At 70.1% G+C, this 478-nt stretch overlaps 1 protein-coding gene across 1 annotated transcript in view; it reads left to right on the top strand.

Moving 5' to 3' along the window:
- Window positions 1-478, top strand: part of LOC105516913 — a 34,346-nt gene that overhangs the window by 1,273 nt on the left and 32,595 nt on the right. Inside the window, 1 exon segment of the mRNA XM_011949259.1 lies at window positions 255-388. Within this exon segment, the coding sequence (XP_011804649.1) occupies window positions 255-388 (134 nt within the window).

Genomic DNA, 478 nt, shown 5'->3' with positions numbered 1-478 from the left:
GACGCCACCTCCTTGGCCGCGGGCTCAGGCACCGAGTCACAGGTCACGGGGACCGGCCGGGCTGAGCCTGGAGCCGCCCAGGCCACGCCACTCCTGACGTGGCCCCGCCCCGCTGTCCCCGCTCCCCACCCGCGTCCTTTTCCCCCGGTACCCTGGGCTCCTCGGGTCCCCGACCGCGCATCCTGGGTCCTCCACGCGCGCGACTGTCCCGCCCCTGAAGGGGCCTTCACGGTGCTTCCTCCCTGACCCCTCAGGCCTGTCCTGGGGGTCCGCCCTGTAAATAGCCCCGAGGAAGGAGCCCCAGGGACTTGGGTGACGTTTTGGAAATTCAGTGGCGTCTGCTGGCGGTATTTTAACAATGGGGGCCCTGCACCGGCCCAAGACACGGGTCAGCTCCGGGCTGGGCCAGGAGCCCCATCTGGGGCCTCAGACCCATTTCTGGGATTGACCCCCACCCCGCCCCCGACGCTTCCGGGAG

The sequence above is a fragment of the Colobus angolensis genome, unplaced genomic scaffold, assembly GCF_000951035.1.
Source record: "Colobus angolensis palliatus isolate OR3802 unplaced genomic scaffold, Cang.pa_1.0 Scaffold294, whole genome shotgun sequence".
Lineage (NCBI taxonomy): Eukaryota > Metazoa > Chordata > Mammalia > Primates > Cercopithecidae > Colobus > Colobus angolensis.
This window is presented reverse-complemented; position numbering and strand designations above follow the sequence as displayed.